This window comes from Felis catus, chromosome F2 (assembly GCF_018350175.1).
Source record: "Felis catus isolate Fca126 chromosome F2, F.catus_Fca126_mat1.0, whole genome shotgun sequence".
Classification (NCBI taxonomy): Eukaryota; Metazoa; Chordata; class Mammalia; order Carnivora; family Felidae; genus Felis; species Felis catus.
In genome coordinates, this window is record NC_058385.1 from 66762775 (window position 1) to 66790075 (window position 27301).

At 45.6% G+C, this 27301-nt stretch overlaps 1 protein-coding gene and 1 long non-coding RNA gene across 4 annotated transcripts in view; one reads left to right on the forward strand and one right to left on the reverse strand.

The window, feature by feature from the left end:
- LOC109496197 overlaps nucleotides 1–27301 on the forward strand; it is a 74931-nt gene that overhangs the window by 44866 nt on the left and 2764 nt on the right. The window contains exon 2 of the long non-coding RNA XR_006592652.1: nucleotides 10979–11126. This is a non-coding gene — a long non-coding RNA (uncharacterized LOC109496197). The remainder of the gene's footprint in view (nucleotides 1–10978; nucleotides 11127–27301) is intronic.
- Nucleotides 11379–27301, reverse strand: part of ANXA13 (annexin A13) — a 51342-nt gene continuing 35419 nt past the window's right edge. For all 3 annotated transcript variants that reach the window (XM_006943374.4, XM_045050086.1, XM_045050087.1), the window contains 8 exons: nucleotides 26968–27138; nucleotides 24616–24649; nucleotides 24431–24510; nucleotides 23759–23827; nucleotides 23007–23108; nucleotides 18284–18359; nucleotides 14838–14950; nucleotides 11379–11965 (listed from right to left, as the gene is read on the reverse strand). In XM_006943374.4, the coding sequence (XP_006943436.1) occupies nucleotides 11846–11965; nucleotides 14838–14950; nucleotides 18284–18359; nucleotides 23007–23108; nucleotides 23759–23827; nucleotides 24431–24510; nucleotides 24616–24649; nucleotides 26968–27138 (765 nt within the window). In that variant the 3' untranslated portion in view covers nucleotides 11379–11845. The remainder of the gene's footprint in view (nucleotides 11966–14837; nucleotides 14951–18283; nucleotides 18360–23006; nucleotides 23109–23758; nucleotides 23828–24430; nucleotides 24511–24615; nucleotides 24650–26967; nucleotides 27139–27301) is intronic.

Consider the following 27301-nt stretch of genomic DNA (forward strand, 5'->3'; position numbering starts at 1 on the left):
TGAAAGGGGCAGGGCAGAGCAGAGAGCCCAGAGGCCTTGGCATCCAAGGCTGTGAATACCTGCCCTGGCTTTGGCACAGACTCAGCTTACGAACCAGACCACCTCTGTTAATTCTTTTGTGAGTTTTAGTTTCCTTATTGAAAATTGAGGTTGGGACTGCCGACCGTCATTCTTCAGGACGTGTCATACAGCATCTGATACCAGATAGGCCTGGGTTTAAATCCCAGCTCTGCCACTTACTAGCTGTGTGACCTGGGGTAAGCAGCTAGATCTCTGTGTGCCTTGGTTTCCTCATCTATAAATTGGAGATAATGCTAGTGCAAAACAGAATTAAGGCTGTGTGGTTTTGAGGCAAGGCTTACTGATCAATTCTTTCATTCACACAAACACTTAATTGACCACCTAGTCAACTCCTCGTATCAACAATTCTGATTAAGGGCTATGAATGAATGCCTAGCTCTGTTCTAGGAGCCATGAAGGATAGTTGCAGAAAACCGGATTGATGCCCCGAAGAGCCAGTGATCCCATAGGAGGAGACCAGTTGTGCCCAGGTGAAACAACAAGACAATAAAATCAAGGGTGTGATGATTCAGTGCAGATTCAGGCTAGATGCTAAGGAGGCATGAATAGCACCAGTAATGTCTTGTGCTTTTATACTGACTTCAGTTTATCAAGGGCATTTACAGACATTTGAGGTGAGCTGAAGACTGGCCAGAATGAGGAGGGGATGGGTGCAGGAACCTTCTAGGAGGAGGAGCTTCTTGAAGAAGTAATAGGTTTGGGTGGAAAGATGGCATCTCTGATGGCACAAATCCAAAGGGCAGAGGCAGGGGAGATGGTGACACCCAGCAGGACAGCAGTGGAGCTGAATTGGAGCTACCAGGAGACTGGGGCTGGGGCCTTTGTACTTGCTGTTCCCTCTGCTGGAATATTTTTCCCTCAAGTATTGTGCTGGCTGCTCAACGTCCAGGATCCGGCTTGGATATTATTCCAGACCCTTCTCTGACCACCTGAAGTAGCCTGCATTTCCTTACCTGTCTCTCTAGGTCACATCACCCTGTTTTATTTGTTTTATTACACTTTTTGCTTTATGGAGTTATTCTATTTGTAATGTTTCATTGTTTATTCTCTGTCTCCCTTAACAGAATGAAAGCGTCATGACAACAAGAACATTGGGCCTGTAGAAGGTGCCCAATAAGTATTTGTTGGAGGAATATATGAGCAGGTAGATGGAGACCTCAGAGTGCTAACCTTAGGAATTAGAATTTCATAGAAAATGATGAGGTTCAATAAAACCTATAGCAGTATTCTGTATGTCCCGGAAGGACCCTTTTGTGACAAGAATCAGTGAATGGTTCTTCTCTTTCCTCTTTGCTTAAAAGGAGTCCAGAGGGTGATGGGCGTGTCTAGGAGTGTCCATGGATGAAAATGGAGGCTGGGTTTCAGAGCTTCCTCAACCTGTGTTAGGCAGTGGTGCTCACTTGGCTTCACATTAGAGTCCCTGGGAAAATTTTTAAGTGCCCAATTCCCAGGCTGCACCCCAGCCTAAGTCCAATAAAATCCAAATCTTCAGGGGTGGAGTCCAGGCATCAGGATTCTGTAAGCTTGCCAGATTCCACTGCACAGCCAAGGGTGGGAACCACTATGCCAGACAATGCTCACATCTCTTATGGACTTCAGACATGATTAACTGGCGTATCTTATTCATAGTGAAAATAAAGTAGGAATCAATAACTTTTCTTCCTCAGAGGCACCCTGCCTCATGGTAAAGTGCAGCCAGCTGAGTTCTTGGGTGCATTTCTATATTTGATGACCTGTTTGGAATTAGCCAGACATTTCCCTGCACTGGGGTGGACCAGTTCTGGGCAGATCTCCATGCCATCCTGATGAAACCTTATTTCGGGGTTGGTTGTTGGCAGGCCCGAGCTGGCCTCTGTTCTGCTGGCCCCATCAGCAGGCTCATTCCCAGCATCCACTTTCGCTGCCCTTATGGTTGTCACATCACCCATGTCCTCAGCAATCCTGTGGACCTACAGTGACTTAACGTGGTTGGTATTATTTACATGTCACACGGAGATGCCAAGCTGACGTCACCAGCAAGTCTCATGCTCCTGCTCCCCAGCTGGCCCAGGTCAAGGGCCTGTAGAAGGTCTTCCTCTTGGAAAGGGACTTGTGAAACTCGTTTACTTTTGGAACTTGCATTTGAGACCTGTTTTGCTGGGTGTCATCTCTTCCCCCATCTCTGTATGCCAGTATCTACGATAATCTTCTTGGGCTCCATATGCAATGCAACCTCTGATGAAATCAAACATCTGGGCAATTATCTCTGGACGTGTTTCTAATTGGACTAATTGGAATAGAATTACTAGAGCTGCAGAGAGACCTGCTGCTCCTGTCTGGACCTCTAAATGCCAAACAAAAGAAGCAACCAAGTAGTAATTCAGATGGTGGATGCCTCGGGCAGTTCAAGACCCATTTTCCTCATTAGCCAAATCTCTGTTGCCCTCTTTCCCCTCTCCTCTTCAACATTTGCTTCCTAGTGTGATATAATTTTCATGAATCACATCCATGTGTCTTGTTTTGGAAACTATGAGTAACTGCTGTAAACATAGCATTGCATCTCCCTACATTTGAGTACCCTGAGATTTATAGTGCTTGTGGTGGCTAATACATTAATTAGGCCTTCATTTAATAAACATGTCAAATGAGTCATTTGTAAACAAATCTTTATTAAGCACCTACTATGTGTCAACCACTGTTCTAGTCGCTAAGGCTATAGGCAGAAGGCAGACAATAGATGATGCAGAACAAATAAATCAATAGAGATGAGATGATTTGAGATAATGATAAGTGCTATAAAGGTGGCAACATGACTGAGAAGGGAAAGACTATTTCATATTTAGTGGTCAGGGCAGGCAAGGTGGTTAGAGGTATAGAGAATTACTATGTGTGTTGGACTGGAAAACTAGGTAAGATGTGGCCCTTGGTCTCAGCTGGAGATATGGGTAAAGAGAAGGATAAAGAATAATGCAGTATGTGCTCTGATGGAACTGTGTGAAAGGGAGAGCTTGGAGAGAGCAGCTAACTGCATGGGGAGAGGGGCAATCAGGGCAAGGGGTTATGCTTGAGCCACAGCTGAAAGAGAAAATAGACTGGAGAAAGGGAGGAAGGAAATTGTGTTGGCAGTTCACCAATTCAACCACTTTTACTGAGCATCTACTATGTGTCAGGCATTGTTCTAGGTGCTGGGATTACATGGTAAACAACAGAGAGACAGTCCCTGACGCCCTAGAATTTATTTTCTGATGGTGGGGGCAGTGGGGGTAGACAATGAGTAAGTAAAGAGATAAGATACTTTCAGATGGTGACGATTGCTATGAAGATAATACAGGATAAAGTTAAAGGGAAATTTGGGGCATGTTCTGAGGGGTGTGGTGGAGATGGGGCTTGATAGGTTGGCCAGTGTAAGCCTCTTGAGGGAGTGACATGTGTGATGATGTTGGATCATGGAGTGGTCTGGGAGAAGGGGAGTTCTAGGCAGAGGGAACTATGGTGCAGAAGTCTTGAGTCTGGAATAAGGGTGACAAGTTTGAGGAACAGAAAAAGCCCAGCACAGTCAGTGACTGGTAAGTGGGGAGGGAGGTGTATGCCTGAAGGACTCAGAGGTGAAGCAACTGGGGTAGTAGGAGACCAGTGATGAAGCTATATTGTAGGGGTCTAGGCTGGAGAGGATGGAGGCTTGACCTGGATTGACATCTATAGAGGTGGTGAGTCATGGAAACTTTAAGACGTTTGGAGACAGAGAGGTAGCAGAACTTCTGATAAATGGTCCTTGAGGATTGAGGAATAGAAGGAATCAAAGATGACTGTGGTTTGACCAGCTGACTGGCTGGGGGTGGTTACTGAGGGAAATGCAAGAAAGGAACTGGTTTTGTGGGGGAAATGAAGATTTTTCTTTGGATGCATTTAGTCTTAGGTGCTAATTGGACATCCCAGTGGAGGAGAAGCAGCCCTGATAAAGGCTTGTGGTCTGAGTGGCCAAACCTTCACTGGGGACAGTGTGGGAGAGAGCTATCGTTAGGGAAAGCAGTGCCAGCTGTGGGGTGGGAAATAGCCTGGAGGAGGATGTGATGGGAGGTAGTGGGGGGTGTCTGTCATGTTAGTCCAGGTGGGAAAGGGTGGGAGGCATGAATCTATTTGGCATCCACACCTTGGATTTGCCTCATCGTGCAAGAGACTGCTTCGTGATTCCATTTCAGGGTTGGCTACCCCAGCACAGATGGGGTGACTTGGTTAGACAACCAAACAGCAGGAGTGTAGGGAGCTCTTGGCATGGGTTCATGTCTGTGCTAAGGGCTTCTGATACTTTATTTCATTTAATGTGCACCAAGATCCTATAAGGTAGGTATGGCTCCTCCACTTATTTGTAAATGTAGTTATCATGCTGTTGTTTTTCATAAGCTCAAAATGACGGAATAAGTGACCTCTAAAAACATCTCTTGTTAGCAGGGAGAGCTTCCCTGTTTGTCCTGGAGGTGGTATTGTTCTCATGTATGAAGGCTTTTTTGCTTTTGGTCCTTAAGTGTGGGAGCTTCTGAACTATCACCATGCCCATTTAAAGATGAAGAAGCTGGGTCTCAGGAGAGCAAAGTGGTTTTCCAAAGTGACATGGCCTATGAGTGGAGCTGCCTGAAGCCTCTCCCTGGTCTTTCCTTCTCCTATTAATCACTGTGTGGAGGGTTAGGTATTGGGATATGTGGGAGGTGATGACAGTGACTTAGAGGTCTTTGACCTAAAAAAAAGCCTGTGTGATTATCATAGACAAATCAGTGTTTCAGAAGGAGGAAAAGATGTGTGCACCTTTTGCAAGATGGACCTTCAGAATTGTCATTGATTCTTTTTATTTTAATCGCAACACACCTTTATTTAGTCTTTCCAAAGCTTTCAATTTAATGTTTATAGAAACAAGAAGTCCTTTTTTTTCTATCTAATTAAATTATGTAATTACCATAGTGAGAACAATAGATATGAACAAATTTGGGAACAAATACAGGGCACTCTTGCCAAATGCATGATCTACCATAAGACAAAGGACTTCCTACTCAATCCTGTGCCAGCTACCAGCCTTCAGAGTCTCCAGGACATCCACAAAATAAATTCCCTAGAGAGCATGGGGCATGTTGGTTAATCTGGCAAATAGGTTAAATGAGATTCAGTTAAAAGAGCTGCTACTGGTAGAAATACATATACAGTACATATTTTTTTGTGCAGACATGTGAATGTGAATGAAATACTTTCATGGAAGTGATTATGCTTTTCTTTTATCTTCTGGCTCAACCTTTTGCAAAGACTGGTTCCAGTTTCAACTGGTCCGGTCGGATTTCAAAAACAATAGCTTTGATTTTGTTTTCAGTTCAATAAAAAAAAAAAATCAATACTTGGGTTGGGTTCAGAGTTCAGTCAATTCGTGTGTCCATTTTGGTTTGTGAGTCATATTATCCTGGCCCACATTACAGTGAGGAATGATTCAGATTCAGTGCTTTTTGTCTTCTAGCTAAGAGTCTAAAAATGCCTCAGGCCTTTTTTGTCATAAGACATCCTTGTTCTAAGCAATCCTGAAGTGACACTTATTGGGGACCAAAAATCATTAACAGGAAGCGAATGGCATAAGAACCCGCTATTTCTTGATTTTGACATTGAAGGTGGTTTTCTTGCTCTCCATTTCCCCTTCATGGTATCAGTATTGGTTGAACACATTTTGGATTCATTGAAAGTTTGTTACCTTAGGAACAGAACACATCGGTATTTCTGACTTAGTCACAAAAGAGTCACGGAGCATTCTCTTCAAAACCTAAGGACAATTCCATGGGTGCCTGGTAGCGGAGGAGGTCAGAGGACCACTCAGCCATGGTCTACCCTTTCTTCCCAGACCTGGGCCAAACTTGGCCATTCAGAATGGAAATACAAACAGCGGCACATGCAGGGGCACTGTATGCTTTGCTTTGATTCTCCCCATGGATCCTTTCTCTAGGAGCTTCCCTCCCACTATCTTGCCTCCTTGTGCTGTTTTTAAGGTGTCAAAATCCCCTTTTTTAGTGTGAACTATATGGTCCTGGATGAAAATTGACATAGTATGAACTTGTATGTAATTTAGTATAGATACGGATGGATCTATGTCTGTGTCTAAATCTATATCTATGTCATATGTCTATATATATGGTACAAATATAGATATGTGTGTATACACATTTATATTTCCTAGCTCTGTCCACTGAGCGGGCTTAGAAGTAATGACACCCCAGTAGCAATGAGCACACCTAGTGCTCAGATCTTGGTTTCTAAAACCATTCTCCCATAAACAGAACCAGAGCTCCTTGGAGAAATAGCAGATTCTAGGGCTGGGAAAGGGAATATGCAAGATGAATGTGGAGCACCTAGCAGTGCCAAAAGTTCAAGAAGTACTAAAAAAACAAAGTGAGGGGGTATGTCAAAGGGACACAGGAACCAACTGAAAGAACTCCCAATAGAAAAAGCTGGAACATTTTGAGTAAAAAAATAAATAATATAGTATTGGATTTGTACCCAAAGTACAAAATAAATATTCCTAAGCCTATACTGATATAAATAAATTATTGAATAAATAAATAAAGGGAGAGAACAGACAAACCTCCTGAACAGAAGAATCCCAAATAATTTATGTAGATACTTCTCACTCAAAGAGGTGGAGCATAATTTCCTACCCCTTAAGTGTGGGCCATCACAGTGACTTTCTTTTAATGAGCACAGTGGAGATACCTGACAAACTGCCTGAGCCAGATGGTCAACGTCAACGTCAACAGTGATAAGTCATGTTGATAGCATGTACCTTTGGTATGATGTGGTAGGAATGGCACTTTCCCTCTGTCTCTTCCTCCCCAAATTCCCAGTCTATTCATGAGAAAAAAAAATCAGACAAACCGAAACTGAGGAACATTCTGCCTGCCCAGTACTCCCCCTAAACTGTCAAGCTCAACAAAAACAAGAGAAGTCTGGGGAACTGTTGCAGTCTAGAGGAGCTTAAGGGGCATGAAGACTAAATGCAATGTGATAGTTTCATGGCAATCTAGTACAGAAAAATGACATTAGGTAAAAACTACAGAAATGTGAATAAAGCTTCATTCAATTATAATGTATCCATGTTAGTTCATCAGTCATGACAAATGTTCCATATTAATGTTAGCACTATGAGACACTGGGAGTGGGGTATATGGGAACTCTGTAATATACTCACACCTTTTTCTGTAAGTCTAAAGTGTACAGAAATAAAAATAAAATAAAAAGTTTATTTTGAGAAATCGCCCCAACCCCTGTTGCCACTTCTTTTCTTTCTCCTGACCCTATGTTTCCCAACATATTGGTCTGCATCCTGTGCCCTGGTCATGCAATAAATTGCAGTGACACTAACAGGCAGCCTTCACATCTCTCTGAATTCAATGTGGTAGCTCTTGCTTGTTGGCATGAAGAGTTCTGGTTTTCCAGCACCCTTGTTTCTTGGCTTATCTAGTTTCTCGGGGCTTATCTGAGGCATTTTTATTGGCTGTAAGATGTCTGAGAAATACTTTGTTTGCAGCTTAGTGGAGACTTGTGCATTGTCTCTTGCTGCTGGAGGAGACAGACTGCATTCCTAGGTCAGGGACACGTTGCCCTCCACGTGAGGATGGCAGAATCTTCCGGGGCTGTCACATCTAATTCTGATGACGCTGACATCTTCCTGAAGGCAGCCTGGGTAGCCCCCTTCTGCTTCCTTGTGCTTCTTCACCATCTATCTCCTTGAATGTGATAAAACCTCTGTTTCATCTTCTGGAGCATTATTCCCATCTCCTTTTTCCTCTTAATCTTTGCTTTCAAGTATTCTCCTAAGAATAGATTTGCGACGGGGCGCCTGGGTGACTCAGTTGGTTGGGTGTCCGACTCAGGTCGTGATCTCACAGTTTGTGGGTTCGAGCCCCGCGTCGGGCTGTGTGCTGACAGCTCAGAGCCTGGAGCCTGCTTCGATTCTGTGTCTCCCTCTCTCTCTGCCCCTCGCCTGCTCACACTCTGTCTCCCTCTCTCTCAAAAATAAACATAAAAAAATGTTTAAAAAATATTTTAAAAAAAGAATAGATTTGCGAGGATTGATTATATGGCTGTATAAGGTACCAAGAGGGGCAGAACTTAAAGTGTTTAGAATTAGAAGCTGATAACAAGGCATTCTGTCTAGGGAAGATCTCTTGAATGTCCCCTCTTAGGTAAAAGGGGTTACTTACCGTTCCAGGACCACTCCATATGGTAGCTCTGTGCAAATTAGCAGGAAGTACCCTCTCTAGGCAGCAGCTAGCTACCTCTCTAGTTTCAGCTCTGCAGGCAAAATCTGATGGGGAAATTAGGACTGGATTTCAGGTCCCAAACGTCTCCTCAGCCAGTCAGCCTTGTGCAGTAGACAACATAAACAACTATTCATTATGACCCTGAATGTATGGCAGGTAATAATCCATTGCAGGGAAGAGTGTTCAGGATAACCACTTCTTATGTGAGTACCTGGAATCAGGGTTCAAATTGTCTTGGGAGTCCTCTGGAAGAAAGGGGTTAAGACCCATGCCAAGTGGAGTGCTGGACTTGGCTCCTATTGGTTCATGAGGTTTAATTATTAACTTTACAGGAGTTTTATGAGTTAGTTATTAAGCCTAGTGATTATTAAAAATTAAAGTATACAAACTTACAATTAAATTATATTGATACAAATGTAGTGAAAACCCAAAATTTATTACTTCCTAATTATTTGCTATATTTTACTATCATCTATGCTCTTGAAGTTATTTACATCTATCGTATCTGTATGGTGGAGATAGTACATACTGGTGTGCTACCGCTCATCTCCTGACTCTGTTCAGTGACATCATGTCGATAGCTTGAAATTGACCGTGGTGGCCACAGAAATAAGCAAATGCTATAAATCAGCTTCCACTCCCCCAGAAAAGGGAAAAGCAGGGAGATGGGCTGGGACCCACAAATGTTAGGGGTGGGCCTACAGGACGAGAACCACTTGGGACTCCCAGAGATCCTGAGAGGAACTGGGAGGCTGGATCTCCCATGTTGGTTGGTCGGGGACTTCCTTTGCTCCTCAAAGGAACATTAGCTTCTGCAGTGGTTCACTCAAGCAAGCGCCCCCAAGGTCTATGTTTCCATGTCCGGGTGACTCAGGCTGGGTGAGCAGTGTTATGGAGCCCAATGGGGACTGGAACAGAATTTCATGGGGAAAAGTATGGCAGGTTACCACATGAACCCATGGGACCTGCTCCCTTCTGATGCAGCTCCACAGGTGGTGTTCAGACTCCTCCCCATCTATCCAAATATCTGGGGAGGAGCTGTGGCTCAGGAGAAGGGTGAGGGGTGGGGGACAGTGTCACTCAGTGGGAGGGTGACAAGGTAATGTTGCTCTCACCCTCTCTCTCTTCTAACTTTGTCCTTTCTTTCTCCCCTGAACCCCCTCCACAGGCAAGCCCTGCCTTTTGACAGCTCTGGGAACAGGGGTCTTGGGTAATGGTGAGGTGGGACTTGCGCAGGGCAAGGGTGTGTGGAGAGAAGCAGGAAATTCCTGGTCTGCCATGGGGTGGGGCATTCCTGGGACAGACCAGCTCAGACTTCTCCTGAGGCAGCCCCCAGCAAACACACAGAAATGGTCTGCTGTGAACAGTGAGCAGCTTTCAGCAGCTACAGAAAGAGGTACCCAGTGCCTTGCTCAGCAAAATTTTGGAGAGAGCACTTGTGGACCTGAGCTAGTGTGGCAAAGGGCTCAGGCATTAGAGTCAGAAGAACGCAGGTTTGAATTCCGGCATTTCCCGTGCGAGAACTTAAGCAAGTAAATGACATTTCCCCTCAGCCTTGCTCAGCCTGTTTCCTAGCCTGTGAAATACCTTCCTCTCCTCTGTGTGTGAGTGATGGCCTTCAACAATCTCCAACAGTGGCTGTTTTTAATAGATCTCCTTTCACTCTGTTGGTTTGTTTTTCTATCCTTACCGTGAGTTCAGAACCCAAGAACTGGTTGTCTTGTTTCTGTTTTTAAAAGCAGCTTTGGCAACAAATAAGTAAACATGAGTATGTTCTATCACTGAGCTTGGCTCTAGAAAACCTTTTTATGTGTTAAAGCTCATAATGACAACAATGGCTGCTAGACTGATAAAGCAGCCTGTGGAGGACACAGATGTCATCGTAACTTTTTAATGTGTCAGTCCCCATTTTATAGCCACTAGAAAGGCACACCATGATATATACTTTTATACTGAGAGTTTGGGCTATTTGCTATATGTTGATTGCACCACCAAGTCAATGGCTAAGGCCCCAAACTGATCATGTTTCTCACTCCTTGAACATCTCCAGTGACCCCCCCATTGCCCAAAGGACCGGGCCCACGCTTGGCAGGCAAAACCATTGCTAATGTGATCCAAACAAACTTTTCAGCAGCTTCATGGCCTGCCTCCCCAACCCTCTCCCTCCTTTCACCGCATCTATGCCCAGGAGAATGGATTTCACCACTTCCTGAACATATCCTGCTCCCTCATGCTTCTGAGCCTCTGCTTTTACCCTTCTTATTTTGTTTCTCTGGAGAACATTCTTCCACATTCTTCAACATCCAGCATTAATACATCTCTGTGAATTATTCCCCAATTCCTTCAGGCAGACCTGTGTGTACCGTCTTTTTGCTAATGGGAAGAGAGCTTTACCTGCCTATATTAACTTACTTACAGCATTCTGGTGACTACGGAGGCATCGGTCTACATTACTGGCCTGGGAATGAACTCTCCAGTTTCTTCAACTGATACATGGGAGTAATAGTAACCTTATAGGGCTGTTGAGAGGATTAGACATGAAAGTGTGCTACTGAGCAGTGCCAGACACAAATAATCGCCCAATGAATGATAACTGTAATTATTGGATCAAAGTGTCCATGTTCTCTTGACAGACCCCTCTACGTCTAGTAACTCATGGCTGTGAGACAAACATCTTGAACAGAGATTCTATTGGTGTGGAACCAATCCATTTGAGAGTCAGACCATTGACCTTGATCCTGTTGGCACCATGCCCAGCCTAATTGTATTTGAAGATCAGAGGTAAGGCTCAAGTGGGTCAAATGTCTAGAGAAATAAGAAGAACCATTTATACAAGGTAGCCATGAATCTTACCCCTAGTTACATTCCACACGGGCACCTCAATTGTTTCCTTACTGCTAGCCTTGATTGTTATCTTTGGTGGTTATTAATTAAAGTTGTTATATGCATTTCCCACATATGTTTGAATTTCACAAGTCATATACTTCCAGGACAAGAGCCAAAACGAATCAACCCAGTCTTTGGAAAAGCAGCTGATGGGGGCATAATCCACTTTAATTAACATTGAGCATTTGAGATTGAACGCACAGAAGGAACACTGATGAATTGGTTAATTTTGTCTTCCCTGTACCTTAACCACTCAGTCTTTACCCGCCTCTATTTGATACATACTCTTCTGAATGTTTTATTACAAGTATAGCGTTTGCATCAACTGCGAATTTCATTTGTGCTCAGAAAGCGTTCAGGTTGCCACGCTAAAGGAAAGCTGAAAGGCAGCTCAGATACTTGCTAAGCCAGCATTCAGGGTGACCTGCACAAGTGTCTTGAGGCTGCTGCCCTTCACCTAAACAGCTTGGCCTGGCTACAGTATTCAAGCTGGCAAGAAAATCAGCCAGAACTCTTCAGTGCTTTTCGTGCTGGAGTCACATTTGCAAATCTGGTTTGAAATGGGCTCTTGACAAAGGTGGCTCCTCCCTGTCCTTCCACTGCTCTGGCTTGCTTCAGTGCAAGAGGGCCACCAGCAGTTTCTGGAAGTCCCCAGACGTGTCTGAGCAAACCATGTCAGACAGAGACTTCTGATACTTCTCTTGGAACTTTGCCTTTATCCCCTGAAGGTCCACCTGTAGGAGAAATGACGACAGCAGTGAGGACAAGGACATCTATAGGGTGTTCACTATGAATGCAGGTGGGCACTGTTCTGAATACATTACACTCATTTGCTCGTGTATGCCTCAACACAACCCTTGGAGGTAGGGGCTATCACTATTATTACTATTATTTTATGGATGGGAAAAGGAAAGCCGAGTCCAGCTCCGGTTACAGAGGTGAATATATATATATATATATATATATATATATATATATATATATATATACCAGTATAAATTTATTTATGGACACAAAAACTTGAGTTTCAGATGATTTTTATGTATTACAAAATATTTTTCCCTTGAGTTTCATTTAAAAACGAATCATTCTTAGGTAGCAAGCCTATATAAAAACAGGCCCACCTGCAGGTCACAATTTGCTGACTCTTGGTATAGGGTTAAGAAAATTATCAACACAGAGATTTGAAATGACGCTTTTGTTTCCTTCTTGTACCCTGATCAGCAAGACCATTAATGCCAATCAATACAATTCAAATCGATACCAATTTGTAGGACTTATTTTTGACCTAATTCATTGAAAGCTTGAAAAACCTGGGTGCTGGAAATGGGCAGAGGACTCAGAAGAAAAAACAAATAAGAAGATTGTTCCGCTCCAGATATTCTTAGAACCTAGTGAGGGAGACAATACTGGCAACAGAAAAGATGTAAGTACAGAGAGAACACAGTGTGTCTCGTAAAAGAAGCAGAGAGCTCTCTTTAACCAGGAGTTGTGTTCTTTTTATAATTTTTAAAACTTTAGACTCTATCGCGCATTCCAGACAGATCCACAACCCATCATTCAGCCTTCTGGTTCTTTTTCCTCCTGCCCCAGTTGGAGGGATGAACTAAGAAAGAAGATGAGAGCAGAAGGCAGGGGAATGAAGGATTGTGCCAAGCGGATGCTGAGCAGGAGGGAGACTCCTGCAGGATGTTGCCTGTGCCCCCTCCCCGTCCCCGACTTGTCCGCTACTTGGCTGGGGGAGGGGGCAGGACGGTGTGGGTCAGTGCGGGGGTGGGATGGGGCACACCGGGGTTCTGTTCTAGTATTATGGGGCTTTGGGGAGATTAGGGTATGGCCAATATATCTGGCTGGGCCTGAAGCATTCCAAGGAGATGCTTAGAGTCTCCTAAACTATCCCAGGACACGTGGCCAATACTAAGATGGGACAGAGCTCTGGTGGGCCCTCCAGAATGTTCCAACCCTCTGGGGTCTTTCAGAATCCCCACCCTGCTCCGTGTTGCACATGCTTCTGTGAGCCTCAGAATCTCTTGAGACTTTGGCAGGAGCATGGGGGGATGGGGATGGCTTGCTAAGAGACAGAGAGACAGAGACCATGGAGATCTGGAGAGACAGTGGAGGAGAGAACTCAGGAGAATGGCAGAGAGATGGGGAAGGGAAGGAAGGGAGAGCAAGAGAAACAGACAGTAAGCCAGAAGAAAACTATGAGCAGTGGAGGGGGAGGAGAAATTCCTGGAATAGAAATAAAAACGAAAGAACGGTCTTGTTGCTAAGTTATATTTAAAAATGGTGTCAGATGTTAAGTATTATTTGTCAAAGCCATGGGCCAGGATTTGGGTTGGGATCTGTCCCCCTTCATTTAACAATTTTTTTTTTTTTTTGAGGGAAGATGTCTGTGGTTTTTCAAGTGCTCAGTTACACTTCATTCTCCAAGGCTTCTCCCACTGCGGTCGAGATGCCATTTCCCCTTCACTTGTCCCTCCTTCCCTCTGTGACCCGTGTGCCAGAGCATGGGTGCTGAATCTCGACAGCTGCTCACAGGCCGTGGGTGCTCATCTCCCTCTTTCTTACAGTCATGCATTCCCAAAGATGGGCGATATCGCTCCCAACAGGGCAAAACTGCATTCTTAGAGGGTGAAAAGAACCTTAATCTTTTTATGTCAAAGCGCGCGTGTGCACACACACGCGCACGCGCGCGCACATACATACAGAACAGAATCTATAGATGTGTTTACAGAACACAATATGTACATACAGAATATGACAGAATATGTGTAAACGGAACATAAACAGATACGAAGTCCCTCTGTGGTGTTCATGTTTTGGGGGAGTGGCAATTAGGAAAAAACTGGGCCCCAAAAGGCTCCTTAGTGGGACGATTACTACTAATAATTTTAAAAAAGGTTGAGGGACGCCTGGGTGGCTCAGTCGGTTAAGCGTCAGACTTCCGCTCAGGTCGTGATGTTGCGATTCGTGAGTTTGAGCCCCGCATCGGGCTCTGTGCTGACAGCTTGGAACCTGAGGCCTGTTTCAGGATCTGTCTCTCTCTCTTTCTCTCTCTTTCTCTCTCTCTCTCTCTGCCCCTCCCCTGCTCGTGCTTTGTCTCTCTCTCTCAAAAGTAAATAAACATTAAAAATTTTTTTTAAAAAGGTTGAGAAATACTGTCTTGTACTGATGTGTCTTTTGTGCAAAGCTGTGCTTCTGTGGTGTGTTTAATTAAAGGCCTGGCTGGGGAGCGAGGCAGTCATTTGCTCATTGTCTCTGCTGCTGGGTGACCTCGTCCGTCCCCATCCTTTCAGTGTCTCTGGTTCATCTTCCTTACAGTGGAGCCGAGCGTGGGCTGCACTCCCCCAGGTCCCCCTGCACAGGCCCCGAGCTCTCTGGAGCCACACATGGCAAAAATAGAAGCAACTATCATTATTGTATTTTTATAAAAAGAAACAGATTGAAGCATGGCACAAGGTCTTCCACAAAGTCTGGGAAGGCGAGGGCTGTCTCTGTTTCACTTTTTCTGTAAATAAACTCTTAAGAAAAACTTTGTTGATGACATCAGCGGTGCCAAAAGAGAAGTGGTGGCCCACGTGCTGGGAGTGGAGTGTGTCTTACCTCAGCCCTGGTCACGATGATGTGAATTAGTGTCTCCTCATCGGTGCCTGCACCCTTCATGGACTTGTATAGACGGTCAGCAAAATAGCCCTCCTGGTCTCGGGCACACCTCACTGGGCAGGACGAGGGACAAGAGAAGGTGAGGCTTTTACATGTTGTTGAAGAACATGGAGACCCTCTGAAGGAACAGAGCTGGCCCCCCAGTATCACCTGGCTGTCCTTGGAGCTGACTCAGTTGTGAGACAGGTGTTTGAAAGGAGCAGACTTCACACTCTAGTGGGATCTGGAAGATTCCCCCAGGTCAGGGCACCTGGGCTCTTCAACCAAGAACTGAGTCAAAACCCTCTGCTGGTCCCTGAAGACCCTTCAGGGGAGGAGGAACGCTGTGGCCACCCTCAGGCTTTCCCTGCCAAGTTCATGGTTCTTACCAACAGGAGTAACTTTTCTTATCTGAATGAAATCTCTGATGCTGGCGTTGGGTTCAGAGGGGAAATACAGATTGGCTGGGGACTCTGCTGTAATAAAACTTCAGAATCTCGAAGACTCACTCAGCTGGACTGCCGCCAGGATGTGCTAAACATCTTTCCCGCCCCTTGTTTTTCCTCACTGGGTTTGCTCGGTGAGTTTCATCTTGGAATCTTTTCCAAGTGCCCCACAGTCTGAGCTCTCCATCTGGGATGCGGCCTCATGAAATGTTTGATGCTGTCTACAGGCCACCTTCCTGTGTTCTTGCTAGCTGCTCTTTTCTGGTCCTCCCCTTGCCTGCCAGCTTTGATCTCATCCACAGATTAGTGAAGCACAGTGCCTCTCTACTCCTGGGGAGAAATCATTGTTCCTCTCCCCTCCTCCCATGCTTAGGGGGGCCCATCAGGACAAACACTTTGGGGAAACGAACCATTTACTCTTTAGGTGTTGGCATTTACCTAGAACACTTAACATTTTTGATGTTAGTGATTGATAGCAAGTAATACATTGAGCGTAAGTGTGGGATGTGCATCCTTGAGTTCCTGGGATGGGAACTCTTGTTTTCTATGTAATTGCCTATATGATTGATGCTTCCGAGAATTGGAAGGGAACAGGATTAGGGAAGTAGCATCTAGGTGGGGGGTATGTCTCTTTTATAGGCCATGTGGAAGCCACCAGAGTTTCAGGAGAACAGAAAAGCCCAGCCCCAGGTGTCTGACCTCTTTATCTTGAGAACAATCCAAAAAGCTGCTGGATTGGTGGTGGTTGGTGGGGGGAGCCTGTCAATTTGGGGAGTGGCATACTTGAGACTCACTTAAGACCCCCTCCCAGGCAGGACACGTTGATGCTGAAATGCCTAATGTCCGTGTGTTCCAACCCTTCATAGGTGTCTTCTCCCCTGACATTCCTTCTTCCTGATGTTCTGGGGAGAGATTTCTCAGCTTTTCTATTGTATGCAATCTATGCCTGGTGAATAAGGTCTGTTGTTAGCTGCCGAAGGAATCCCTCAAGAGTCTGGATGGGGCTAGCCAGGGAAAATGTGGGCATATACCCTGTGGTATCTGGAAGGCAGGATAGCCAGCCATCATGAGGAGAAGACAATCCCTTGGGGAGCTTGTAAAAGTGCGGCTTCTGGGCTCCATTCTTGGAGATTCTAATAGGGAACCTGAGATGGGGCCCAGGAATCTGTATTTTCACACACCTCTCTATAGGTGGTTCTGGTGCAGGTGGGCCCTGGAGCCCACTGGAAAAGTGCTGCCCCAGAGCATGCAAGTGGTAGGAGTCATTTGGTCTCAAATTTAACCGTAAACCGGCATCTTTATGAGTCAGGTATGAGTGGGGGTGGGAAGTGTCTCGAAAATACAACCGTAAAGTCATGCTCTACAGCTTGTGTGGTTTATACTTAAGGTTGTTTCTAATCACTTTGAAGTTTCCTACCACCGGAGCATACCTAAGTCCTGCATTTTATGTTCCCCGTCTCCAGGGATGTGGCCTTTCCTTCCTCTGTACCCTCCTCACTCTGGTTGTTTTTGTTTTTATCTTTACTGTAACCTAATCTGCTGATTTGTTTGTTTCCACCATGGACTTGAAACTTCCTAAGAGCAAGAACTGGACCTATTTACCTCTGATCCCCTCACCAAGCGCAACCCCCAGCCCGGGTAGGTGCTAACTAAATGTTAAACAATTGAATGGTTTTGTTACTGTTAATAATATTGATAGTGGTTTATCATCATTGGTATAATCTTCTGACTGAACTCTGGTATTTTCCTGATTCTTTGCACTGCCAGCACAGAAAGGAAGAATTTGGAGCCTTTGAGTCAGGCTGTTAGTGGATCTCTCCATTTACTTAAGAGACTCATCTTTTAAGCCCCAAGGACAGTTGTCCATGTATGTCCAGTTGGGGTCAGGAGTGACACTAGGGATGTTTAGGCCTCTCTACATCATGGTAGAGGTCAAATTAGTAGAGGCCCTGCTAATTTGATGCAAAATGAGGACGGACTAAAAAAAATCAATTGCTGACATTGTTTAAAAAATTTTTTTAAAGCCCCCACAAAAAGCAAAACAGAAAGTTTGGCAGATAGAGCACATTTTTTAACTTCCAGGACTACTTTTTCAATTCTTACTCTTCCGGGGACCCGTCTTTCCGTTTCTTGTGCTATTTGAGATGGTGCCCTCGACTCCTCGCCACAGGAGAGTATGGACAATGGACAATGGCTTCATTCCGGGGCTTGCAGAAAGGAAGAAAGGAGCCTGCCAGACACAGCCCCATGCCCGTCTCTCCGCTCTTTCCTGCCTATGGGCAACACCTGGAGAGAAGGTGCTGGTGTGCTCGCTTGGCACAATAAAGATCTGGTCTCCCTCCCCACTCTTTCTCAAGAGACCTCATTCATTCTAAATGTTGAAGGGAATCAAGTGGAAAAGAACACCCTCGAGCCATCAGGCATATGCAAAAACTTGTTCATAGGTTGGAAACCTGGCTGAACCACATATGGCTCCCTGAGACTAGACAATGCTGCAGCCTGTTGACAGATGCTCTTCTCGTCGACCCACGATCTTAATGAGACTGTAGTGGATGCCATGATGCATCGCCCAGAGGCCCTCTTTGGGACCAATGCACTCATTCCATCTGCGGCCTACTGGCTGCTCACAGCTGAGTCCCTCCCCAGGAATGGCCCTCCAAGGCCCTTCCTTACCCACCATTGCAAATGCTCCGGGGTTGCGGCCAGCATCCACCGGTTGCTTGGTGTGTGGTTTAAACACCTTGCCCCCTTGCCTCCTGGCTCCAGGGCTCCATGGGGGACCAGCAAAGCCCCCGCCCCCCATTACAGCTGCGTCATGCTTACTCTCTCCCTTACCCAATGCTGCTGAGGTGTGTTGTTCCCGAACTATTCCCTAAAGTCTTCCCACATGCAAACCTCTGACTCCGAGCCTGATTCCAGGGAGCCCACCCTAAGTCAGGGACTCTGTTAGGTTTACTTTACCAAGAGTTAAGTAGGCCTTCTGCACATCTCCCGACGTTTCTGCTTCAATGGCCTCTTCAATGTCTTTGTTGATGAGCTGGAAGGACAATCAAAGGCCAGCCATTATCACAGGTCTTGCTCTTGGCTTTGGCATTCCTGGGGTCACTTCTCTACAAAAAGCACTAAACTCTTCCAGATTTGGTCACGTGACTTTAAGGAACCTATCCTGCTCCGTGCCTTACATTTGAGTGGGGGCTCTTATGGCTGATGACCTTTGACCCCTAATGGATTTGATCCCTTCCTTGGATCAGGACAATTCCCTTGGCCTCAGTTTCCTCACCTGTAAAATTGGGAGTGGAAGAACAATGAATATATATTGTAAAATAATTCTTTACATCTCTATAATAGTGTAGTTTCCAATATGTTCTTAAAATTCTTTTCATTTCCAATTCTCTAGAAGGTTGTGGTTATTAATCATCTTACCCACACTTTTCTCATCTCCCATGCCTGGGACTGGGGACTCAGCCACCCACAGTTTGGGTGACATAAGTAGTACAGGCTGTGAAGTTCACGGTAAGGACTTGGTCCAACGTTTTTGATAGAATGGGGCTGCGTGGGCTGGAAGCCAGGGGGCTGACCATGTCAAAACGTCACTTTCCTTCACTCTGGGGGTGATTCTAAATGATCCTATATTCACCACCGGCTCACATATCACTCTGCACAGCATTACACGCTGGGTTTCTTTCCAAATATTTACAGAAGCTGAAGTTCAGAGTGTATTGTGACAATGCTTAATGCAAGTACCACCTGGGCCAAACTCAGGGCAGGCAAATAAAAGAAAGGAGAACTCTTTGTTGGGTTTGGGGAAGTGCAGTTAAACATTAAGAATACAGAAACTTCTTTCTTAGAAGTTATTTTTTGAGGCTATGACACAACGGTGGTTCCATAAATAGTTGGGGCCTTTGAGGACACACCAGTCAGAGTGTATGTAGTTTATTCTGAAAACACTAGTAAACAAAATAGCCTTTGTGATGCACGCACAATTGATGTGGGGGGGGGGAGAGGTCGAGATGTAATGAGGTTTCTCGGTCTCCTTGTCGTGGTTTGACACCTAGAGGTCTGGTGTGGGTAAGGGACGTAGACGGTGGGGATTGGCTGGGGGCTTTCAGTTCTGTCCCTTCCTTAGTTGCTCCTGGCCTCTCTTGGGTTTGATGTGGGAGCTGGTGTTTCGAAAGGGACTGGTACCACTTTCCCATGAACAGCGTTCTTGTTCTGTAGGCTGAGATTGCATTTCAAGAGGACATCTTGTTCACACGGGTCTGCGTTTACTAAAAAAATAGTCCTCACTTTAAACCGCTTTCTGTTTCTATTGTTAGTGCTGGGACAGCATTGCCAGGTTTCCGCTTTCTCAGTCTTTTTGCCACACAACTCCAGGGGGCACTGTTCACATTGCTCCCTCTTCTCTATCAACCTCCTGCCCACATTCCCCTCCTGGTAGCTACCAAGGCACCTCCAGGGGCTCCAGAGAACACAAATGGAAAACAATCGACTGGCCCAAGTGAATCTCCTTTGCAAATGGCAGGCTTTTCACTTCAGTTCCCGGAACACTTAATTCTTAGGGGGCTCTTTAGACAGATCAGGTTTTCTGATCTTAGTACAAAAAACATCACTGGGGTAGATTCCACACAAGCCTCAAAGGCCTCTCGTTACCAGGTAGCGTTGACCATAGGGAGATTACTAGAAGAATAGGGGAGACATTTCTTTCTTTCAAAACCTATTCGCCCATAGTGACAGCATTCTCATAGCAGAATCCTATGCCCTCTGGGTTTGGCCACAGAAGGTACAGGACTGGAGGCTCTGGAACAAGCTCAGGAACACATAGAGGACAGGAGAGAAGTGGTGACTGATGCGGTGGGGACGCAGTGTGCCCACGCTGTGGGTATGTGTACCTACAACTCATACTAAGGCCTGCGTAGGGAACTTCCTTCAGCTTTATAGCTGCACAAGCCTTTCATGTTTGGTCACCTTCGGGACGGTGATATTCCTGCCTGGTGTAGCAGGGCCACAAACGAAGTTTCTTGGTGAGGATTTCTGGGAGCGTCAGTAGTTAAGACTCAAGCTTAGAGGGCAAAACCCTAACGTTTTCATGCCAAAAATAAAAATTCATCTCTATGCCAGGGCAAGCTACGCAACGTAATAGACTCCCATGATCTCATGCTAGCGGTTTATTGCTTTTAGCCAGAGACCCTTGTGAAAACTTATGAACTAGGGTCATGAGATCAGGGTGAACTCACAAAAATCAGTGATAAGAATCAAAACAGATGGTGTTCTGGGGAAGTTTTGGGAATAGAGGAACAGGTAGCATTTTAGAGCTAGTTTCATGTAAAGAATCACTAAATCAGTAAATTATTTTATTGTCCATTTGGGCTTTGTTGGTTCACATAAGGAGACAACTAACAGTTGCTGGTGTTTACTGAACGCCTATGGCATGCCAGCACTTTATTTTTAGCACTTTATTTCTATTAATTCATTAATCTTTACTAACCCTATGAAGTCAGTACCATCGTTATCCCTGTTTGACAGTTGGGGAAACCAAGGTCCGGAATCCTTAATGACTTGCTCTGGCTCATAGAGCTAGCGGTCTAGAGCAGACCTTTGCAATTTTAACAGGCACCAGAATCACCGGAAAGACTTGCTGAAACATACACTCTAGGACTCCCTCTGATTCAGTAGGTCCAGGGTGGGGGGCTGAGCATTCCCTCTCTCTTTTTTTTTAAGTTTATTTATTTTGAGGGAGAGACAGCAGGGGAGGGGCAGAGTGAGAGGCTGAAAGAGAGAATCCCAAACAGACTCTGCACTGTTAGCATGGAGCCTAATGCGGGGGTCGAACCTACCAACCGTGATATCATGACCTGAGCTGAAATCAAGAGTTGGACTCTTAACCAACTGAAACACCCAGGTGCCTCTCTCTCTCTCACTCTCTCTCTCTCTTTAAATAAGAGAATTCTCATTTTTAACATATTCGCAAGTGATACTGATGCTGCTATTTGGGGATTAATTTTGAGAACAATCGGCCTGGAGAATATCCTTGTAGGTCGTTAGCAGTTCATGTATACACACACACACACACACGCACACATGCACACATGCACGCTAACATGTATGTGTGTTTCCACAGTGATCACCAATGGCAGCCATCCCCAGAAACTCCATCCATGGCCCCAGCCACGTGGAAAGAGGGTGTAGGTCATGGAGAAGTCTTCCAGCTCAGAGTCTACCCCGTTCCAGGAGCAGAGGCCAGAGGAACGCAGGGTCAGCTGGCTTTGATCATGACTCTGGGCATGATTTGAAAGCAAAAGGCCCTCCAGGCTTATATACAGTAATGATAAAATTCCCAAGCTTTATTGTCTTTTCATCTGCTGGCAACACATAGGAAATGCTATTTCGAGTGAGGAGTGGCCAGCTCCCGCCGAGGTAGAAGCTCGGGCTGGGGAATCTTGCTGTTCTCATCCACTTTCTGCTACCGGCTTGCTGTGTGGTCCTGATAAGTTACAGATGGCGCCTTACTCATAACAGACTTTCCTTGTCCAGCAGTTGTAGGTAACAATGGCTGCTTAGCCGACATTACCGTTACAGGATTGTTGTGAAATTGGAATGAGATACAGGGCACAGAAGTGCTTTGAATAGTTAAAAGCACTCTACAAATATAAAATAGGAGACCAAAAAAATCCGATACTCCACAAAAGGCTTCTTGCAATGAAAGACTGATTTTCAAGGAAGGACTCACCACTAAATGCTTTGAAGTAACTAACTCATCTTGTTGGCTTAAGATTATCATCAGATAAAAAATAATTGTAAACAGCAATTTATACACATCTTTTCAGGAGTATCTCTGAGGTATATCTCATCTGTCTTGGGAGTGGTAGGCACTCTGTTAACCCAACTATAAACTGGAATAATAGTAAGAGAGAACATTTGTGTGCTTACCACACGCCAGGTACTATTCTGAGCCTTTTACATTTATTATTTAACTTTTTTTTTAATGTTTATTTTTGAGAGAAAGACAGAGAGAGACAGAGCATGAGTAGGGGAGGGGCGGAGAGAGAGGGAGACACAGAATCCTAAGCAGGCTCCAGTCTCCGAGCTGTCAGCACGGAGCCCGACGCGGGGCCCCGAACTCATCATGAACAGTGAAATCATGACCTGAGCTCAAGTCAGACGCTTAACCGACTGAGCCATTGGGGCTCCTTTATATTATTTAACTCTTGAAAGAAGCCCAAGAGGGTGTGACGATGAAGATTATTGTCCCATTTTACAAATGAGGACAGAGTCTGCCAGTGATAGGACATGGATTTGAACCTGGATGTTGACTCTAGGGCTTTGCTCTTCACCTTGACACTCCTCTGTTTTCCTAGCCTCTGCTGTTAAGCAGGGGTTCCCAACCTTGGCACTACATTTGGAGCTGGATAAGCCTTTGTTGTGGGGCTGTCCTGTGCATTGTAGGATGTATAATAGCCTTGACCTACTAGATGCTCTTAGCGTTGCCTCCCCAACACCCAAGGTGACAACCCAAATGTTTCCAGGCATTACCAATTATTCCTTGAGGTGGGGAAGAAGCAAACTCATCTCTGATTAAGAGCTGCTGTTGTAAAACACCCCCACAGTTCCTTATCCCTGATCTGGACTTCTTTTGGAAATAGTAGTTTTGGTGTGAACTCCATTGCCCTGGTGCTTGTTTACTTACAATCTGGTAGGCTTGAAAGGTGGCCCGTAATTGCTTGTGGCTCCTCTTGGCCAAGACTTCATTGAAGGCAAGCTCATCAGTGCCCCAGCGGTCCTCCCCTGCCTGCAGGACAAATGCAAACATTTTGGAAAAGCCTTTTGCATAAAAGACTGAATATACTGTTCTATGACCAGGCCTTGCTTACAGGCAGTTAGAAAATATGCACTGAATAGAAGTCAAATTGATCAACTAAGCACTATACCTGAGAGTTTACTTCACACATCTATTTATAATATGTATACCTTCCTTGTTCCAAAATGGACCTGAAGCAGTAAACTCTGAAACGCAAGAATAGGAACAATTCTTTTTTTTTCTTTAATTTTTATTTATTTTTGAGAGAGAGAGAGGGAGAGAGAGAGACAGACTGTGAGCCAGGGAGGAGCAGAGAGAGAGGGAGACAGAACCCGGAGCAGGCTCCAGGCTCTGAGCTGTCAGCACAGAGCCTGACGCGGGGCTCGAACCCACAAACCGTGAGATCATGACCTGAGCTGAAGTCGGACACTTAACCGACTGAGCCACCCAGGCGCCCCAAGAATAGGAACAATTCTTACAGGTTCACAAAGACTGTATATATTGAAAATATTTTAAAGATCATACTTATTTCTCAAGAAACTCCCATTTGCATGAAACAGAGGAATATTTGTTGAAAATAGTGCTAAGAAACTTTAAAAAGGACAAAGAATTGGCGGGGACTGATGCATCTGCACACTTACATCATACAGATCCTTGGCATCCCGACCAGCTAGATCTCTGTCCACCTCATCTCCTTCATCACGATTAGCCTAGAAAAATTGACACATTGTTATTAACTTGAGTTCCCACTTGACCACAGAAAACAAAAAGAGAAAGTCCTGGAAAGCTGGGGGTGATTGCAGAAGGGTGGTCTGGAGGAGATGGAACCTGGCAAAGTGGCAGTGTTGCTCTTTGCTGCCATCTTTAGGCACAACTGATAAGCAGGGTAGCTTCTGAAACAACACTTGAGTTTTTCTCGTAGAAACCAGGGTGGCTCACAAACCCCATTGACCTCTAAGCAGGCTGAAAGCAACCTCGTGATGTTCCCTAGAGTGACTCCATTGGAAAGCTAATAGTGATCCTTTCAAAATATCTTATTTCACCTCTTGGGGGTTCCCAGTGCTGAAGAACCCTGAAACTTGGTTATGGAAAGTTCTGAATTCTAACCTGAGCCCTGTGTGGCCAGTGGAATCCTGAGTGGTCCAACCCTTATATGACCCCCTTCCCTTGAGTGCGGCTAAGACCTGTGAATGTAAGCTGTCACTCCCACGATGTTATGTTAATATAAAAAGGAGATTTTACAGGTGCAATTAAGGTCTGTAATTAGTTGCGTTGATCAAAGGAGATACTCCCCTTGGTGGGCCTGATCTTACCTGTAGCAGGGACACCAGAATTTTCTTTAGGGTTCCACTTGTATCAGCTTTGACATCTGATTCAAGGCTCCTGTCAAACACTTTCGAAGAAGAAAAAGGGAGGAGAGAAAGCAGATGATTTCATTTCCCAGAAGTATTTTGAAAGGAACATTCTTTATCCAAAGTCAGAACAGAAGGTCACTTACACCTTTGGTAGGCTTCTTTAATGGCCATGATCTCCTAGGAAGGGTAATAAAACAAAAATCAATACTCCAAGGTGGGGTTGATCAGTAGGAGACACAGAGATACACAGGGAAGTGGCCAGAACCTGTCTCCGGACACAGGATGCCTCCGTGACTTCCTCCAAAGAGAGCCATCCTATGGCTCAGGGCCTAGGCCTGGGGCGGGTCCCTGGAGGTGTGAAGAAGCCCCCAGGTGCAAACATCTCAAACCACACACCAAACACACGCATACATTCTCCTTAGTTAAAAGCAAAACTACCCCAGCTCAGCTAATGTCTTACTTTGCTGCCTCCTCACTCCGTCTCACGCTCCCATCTCTACTCAGGTGGCTAGTGTCACACAGTGGGTATCTTCCCAAGCATTTGTCCTTGCGTTTATATACAGATAGGTGTGCTACTGAAAACATATAGAATTGTTTTGTGTATGTGTTTCCAAAGTGGAATACTGTATGTGTTGTTCTTGGACTTATTTTTTCACTCAGTAATGTGTCTTGGGGATCCAGCTACGCTTATCCGTAGTCACCTAGTGTTTTTTAGGTGGATACAAAACGTCCCGGCCTACAGCAAGCCACGGTTTATTTAGCGAGCCTCGGATGGATGTACATTCAGGTTGCTTCCAATTTTTTCCCTACTGGACACAAGGCTTCATGCAGTAAACAATGTGCTGCGTGCAGGGCTGCAAGTTTCTCTCTGGGGTGTGTACTGGGAAGATGTGCTTTGTGTTTCAATGACTCAGGCTAAGTGGCCCCGTCAGGAGCTGCCTCAGTTTACATTTAGGCCAGCAGTGTCTAGGAGCAGGCGTTCCCCAGATGTTCACTGGCAAACTGTTTAAGAGTTAGCAGCAGGCCAGGGAAAAGGCAGTGGGGACAGTGGGCCGGGGGGAGCCTGGGGGGCCGGAGGATGTGGGAGTTGGTGGGAGCTGATCACTTGTGGCCATGAAGCTCTTTCTTTTCTTCTCCTTCTAACCCACTTCCAGGATGTGCCTGAACCCAAGACCTGCTCTCTCTCACTTTTCTTTTTATTGTCAGATCAATTTGATTGTGGGGGAGAAAGAGAGCTTGTTTGTTGTTTGAGAGCAGGGCTTGAAAGAAACTAGGCTGAGGGGGAACCACATGTGGTCAAGTGAGATTAGAAAAATAATGATCAGAACCTTCTTGCCAAGGCAGCCTGCCGATTACCCTAATATTGGACGCCTCCTGGCTGGGACTGTGGAGCTTCTGGAAGGTGGGGGACCTCGACCGGGAACACCGTATAACTGCAGGACCGGACTGATACCATCCTCCTTCGCTGACCCTTCCTGAACAAAACTCCTTGAAATGGAGGGTTTTTATTATCTTGTGGAAAGAAAAGAAGTCCAGGGATGCTGAGGAAAGGGGTTCAGGGGTTTGGAGAAATGTGCTGGACCCCACAGACTGAGCGGAAGGAACCAACCCAAGGTCATCTACATGCAAGGCTTTTAAAGTATTGTTTTAGCATCAGAGATCTGTTGAAGTTTTTCCTTGCTGTTGGCTCCAAACACTGCTTCTGTTTCCTACCTGGAGGCGTCAAGGATGTTGGGGACTTTCTGGCTTTTTCCTTGCTGGACTTCCCCCATTCTACATGATGAGTGGTTGCAGCAGAGAGTGGGGGTCTCCAAATAATGATTTGTGGACCCTCTCTACTCGTGATGAATTCCTTGGCCCTCATGGCTTCTGGAACCAAAGATGAATGAGCTTTGACTAAAGCCTTAACAAAGGCTCTTTTCAGCTCCTGAAATGGCAGCATGTGCCCAGGGACAGGGGGAGAGGTCTGCTGATAGAAGTAGATGGAAACCTCCAGGAAGGTGCTGGCAGCCACGAGAGGTGTTCACAGGGATCCCCTCTGCGCCAACTGCTTCCCTGCCTCTTTATGGTCCTTTTTGTACTCTATGCTAGATGACAGCCATGGACAAGGCAGCTGCACAAACACGCTTAGCCCATTTATTGCATTATTTGTGCCGAAGACCTGCAAAGTCAGGCTGGGTGGAGGAAAGCAGAATCTTGCCTCCTGCATATAAAACTATGCATTCCTTTCAGAAATACAAAATCTGCATTGACACAGCTGTTCTGGAAGGATCTATTCTGTCAAGCCAAAGGCGGAAACACGAAGACTGACAGCCGGAAGATTGGAAGAGGGATCTCTCCTGCACGTGCCAAACAGACATGTTTCTGTCCAGACACTTGCTCACCTCACGGATGGAATGTGAGGTCTAGTTTTCCTTCTGGCTGCTGCAACCCTCTCTGATGGGCATCTGGATGCTCCTTCAGGGGCTGGGGCTGAGGGCTTGGCTGGCACTCACCTTATTGGTTCTTGTGCACAGGACCTCGATGATCACTGCCTCATCTGTGCCCAGACCCTTCATGGCCTTTTGCAGCTGGCGGGCATCGTACTCACTGGGGCGGTCCAGGAGGGCCAAGGCTGTCTTCTCAAAGCTTCCACTCAGTTCGCTCTTGAACACCTCCTCCAGGTCCTGGAGGAAGATAGCGGGAGCCCTGACTGGGGAATGGCCCAAAGCAGAGGACAGGCTTCCCACTGCATGGCCTCAGGGTCAACAGGAAGATTGCCAAGGACATATGGGGAAGGGGAGTGAGCTGGGCAGAGCTCTAGTGACATGAGTGACCTGCTCTGGAGGA